The sequence below is a fragment of the Carassius auratus genome, chromosome 17 (assembly GCF_003368295.1).
Source record: "Carassius auratus strain Wakin chromosome 17, ASM336829v1, whole genome shotgun sequence".
Lineage (NCBI taxonomy): Eukaryota > Metazoa > Chordata > Actinopteri > Cypriniformes > Cyprinidae > Carassius > Carassius auratus.
Window position 1 is genome coordinate 1,135,001 of NC_039259.1, and position 2,596 is coordinate 1,137,596.

A 2,596-nucleotide genomic window follows, 5' to 3' on the forward strand; every position below is an offset into this window, starting at 1 on the left:
TATTGAATATCCCAGCAGAGTGCAGAAGACGTCGAAGTGACCGGCTGCATGGCCACGGATCTACACATGAACACTCAAACACACAGCAGGCGCTTTCCAAACAAAACCAGAATCAATCTCAGCACACACGCCAGTCAACATTAACTGTGAATCCAGTGCTGTGGTGCATCTGAGGACAGTGTGCGTGACACACACTTCATTCACACACACGCAGTGTCCATCAGTGAGTGAACAGTACTCTTCATGCTCATTTAAAATATAAAACAATTGTTGAAATATTTTTGGAAATGCTTTAACTAACTAAAAAACAAATGAATGTATAGATGCAAAATAAGGCCAGTCAAAAACTTAAAACAGGTTCTTCTATTCCAAAAACACGTGCACGCTCGCACACACACACACACACACACACACACACACACACCTAAAACACTCTATATTAATATTACATTTGAAATGCTTCAGCAGATGTGTTAAAAAAATTATTCATAATAAAAAGGTCATTTATTATTTTCTATGCAAACAGATTAAGAGATATAATTCTATCACCACTACACTAAAATAATTTGTTACATTAACAGTAGGTCAAATAAAAATGTAACATGATGGTGTTTAAGCAACAAGCCAGCAGTGACGCTCAAATGTATGAGATGTGTATTTAATGACAGACAAATATTTAGTATCCATTAAACATTTTAAAACTCTTCATCACTCTTCCTCACTAAAGAAAATCCCACCGTAGTTTTACACTATTTCAGATTGTACATTTTCACTGGAGCTAGAGTAATTTGAGCAAAATGAGTTGCTCTAAATAAAACAATTCATTTTAAATATAAATGTCTGAAATGCATTTGAGATGAACTAATTGTTAATAAAGGTTTTCTAATGGTAAAGGTGACTGTGGAAATACATGCGTGGAGGTGTCAGAGGAGCTGGGCTCTGTCGAACATCTGTAATCCGTCTTAGTGTAAAACTACAAAGCAGCTTAGAATATGTGTTTAAGATGACTGAAGTGTGCAGAGGGTAATCTAGTCTAATTTACCCAAAACACACACACACACACACACACACACACACACACACACACACACAGAGAGTCAGTCTGCATTCGGCCCATGTCAGAGCTGTGAGAGAGTAAATGAAAAAATCTATCGCTGGATCAACACACATTACGCTTTTTGCTGAATCTTTTAAAAATATATATATATATTTTAATAGTCCAAGCACAAGGCAAGCATTTACTGAGTTGCTGTTTTAAATTAGAACAGAAGACCGTTCATGTCAATAGATAATTTTAAAACCCTGTGTAAAATAAGAATATCCAAATGCTAAATAAATATGTGCATCAAGATAATTTGGAGAAAAGCAGTTTCATGCAGAATTATAAAAATTACTTTATTTTGGTAAATCTTCTGTAAGTTGCGTCCTCCTAGTCTTTCTGAAGCGAGCGCATTATTCCCCAGCCTGTGGTGAGCTGTGATCTCAGACGGCCCCGGGACACCTGGACCCCTTCAGCCGCTCCTCTGGGGCCACTCCACCATCCAGAAGACCTTTCTTTCACCACATCCTCTCTCATTCATTTCATCAACAAACATCCGTCCCGTGCCTTTTGTCCCGCCTGAACCCTTCAGACTTGTTTCCAAACACAAACGGCTCTAGAGAAGTGTCAGACCGCTGGGACGCATGCGTCACGCAACACACTACAACAAAACAAACAACCTACACTGAAGCAGAAGAAAAGAAAAGTGTCTCTAAACCTCAGTCTGCTGACATCAGGAACATAAATGTCCATGGAAAGTAACACTGTGTCCACGCAGATGAAAGCACAACCCTATCACAGCAGCAGAAAGTTCAGCCAGCGTAAGAAAACTGTACTGTCCACATGCAAAGAAGAAGAAGAAAAACCGACAGAAAGACGCTTTAAACAGGAAGCAGTGTTAGTGCGTGAAAGAGGAAGATGCACCTACTGGTTATGATAGCTGAGAGGATCAGGGATGCAAAGTTCGGAAATGTCCATCAGCCCAGTTGTAGCATTCCAGGAGGAAGAGAAGAAGGAAAGAGGAGACGCCGGACACTCGCCTCTCCCCCCAAAACCACGAGCAAGCACCTTCAGAAAAGTTGCGGCGAAAAGCCCCTCCAGCAGCACAGCCCACCGCCAGCTCAGGTACACATGTGTGTGTGTGTGTGTGTGATGGGGGGGGGGGGTCTGACCGGGGTGAAGCGGGGAGAGAGAGAGTGAGTGAGGAGGCAGGAGAGTGCGCTACGATGAGTGTGTGAGCAGCGGAGAGGCAGAAATGAGTGTTTGCATGCTCAGTGTCGGCCTCTTTAAGACCCAAGAGCTTGATGAATATGGAACAGCTGCTGTTGGCTGCTGCCTCTGGGGGGCGGGGCTTCAGCACACGGATGGGGCGGGGCTACACTGGGGAGGGGGAGGGGAAACAGCAGGAGGCGGGGCTGATGTGCAGTGTGCTGAAATACTCCCACAGACATCACACACACGACAGACTGAAGCAAATATATGTACAGACTTCACACAGACGACATATAACACAACTTATTTGTCCTATCTGAGGAAAACTTTTATTATCTTATATTA

The 2,596-nt window shown here is 42.6% G+C and overlaps 1 protein-coding gene across 1 annotated transcript in view; it reads right to left on the reverse strand.

The window, feature by feature from the left end:
* LOC113116936 (steroid hormone receptor ERR2) overlaps positions 1–2,352 on the reverse strand; it is a 94,193-nt gene extending 91,841 nt beyond the window's left edge. The window contains exon 1 of the mRNA XM_026285241.1: positions 1,968–2,352. Within this exon, the coding sequence (XP_026141026.1) occupies positions 1,968–2,017 (50 nt within the window). The 5' untranslated portion in view covers positions 2,018–2,352. The remainder of the gene's footprint in view (positions 1–1,967) is intronic.
* Positions 2,353–2,596: the final 244 nt, after the last annotated feature.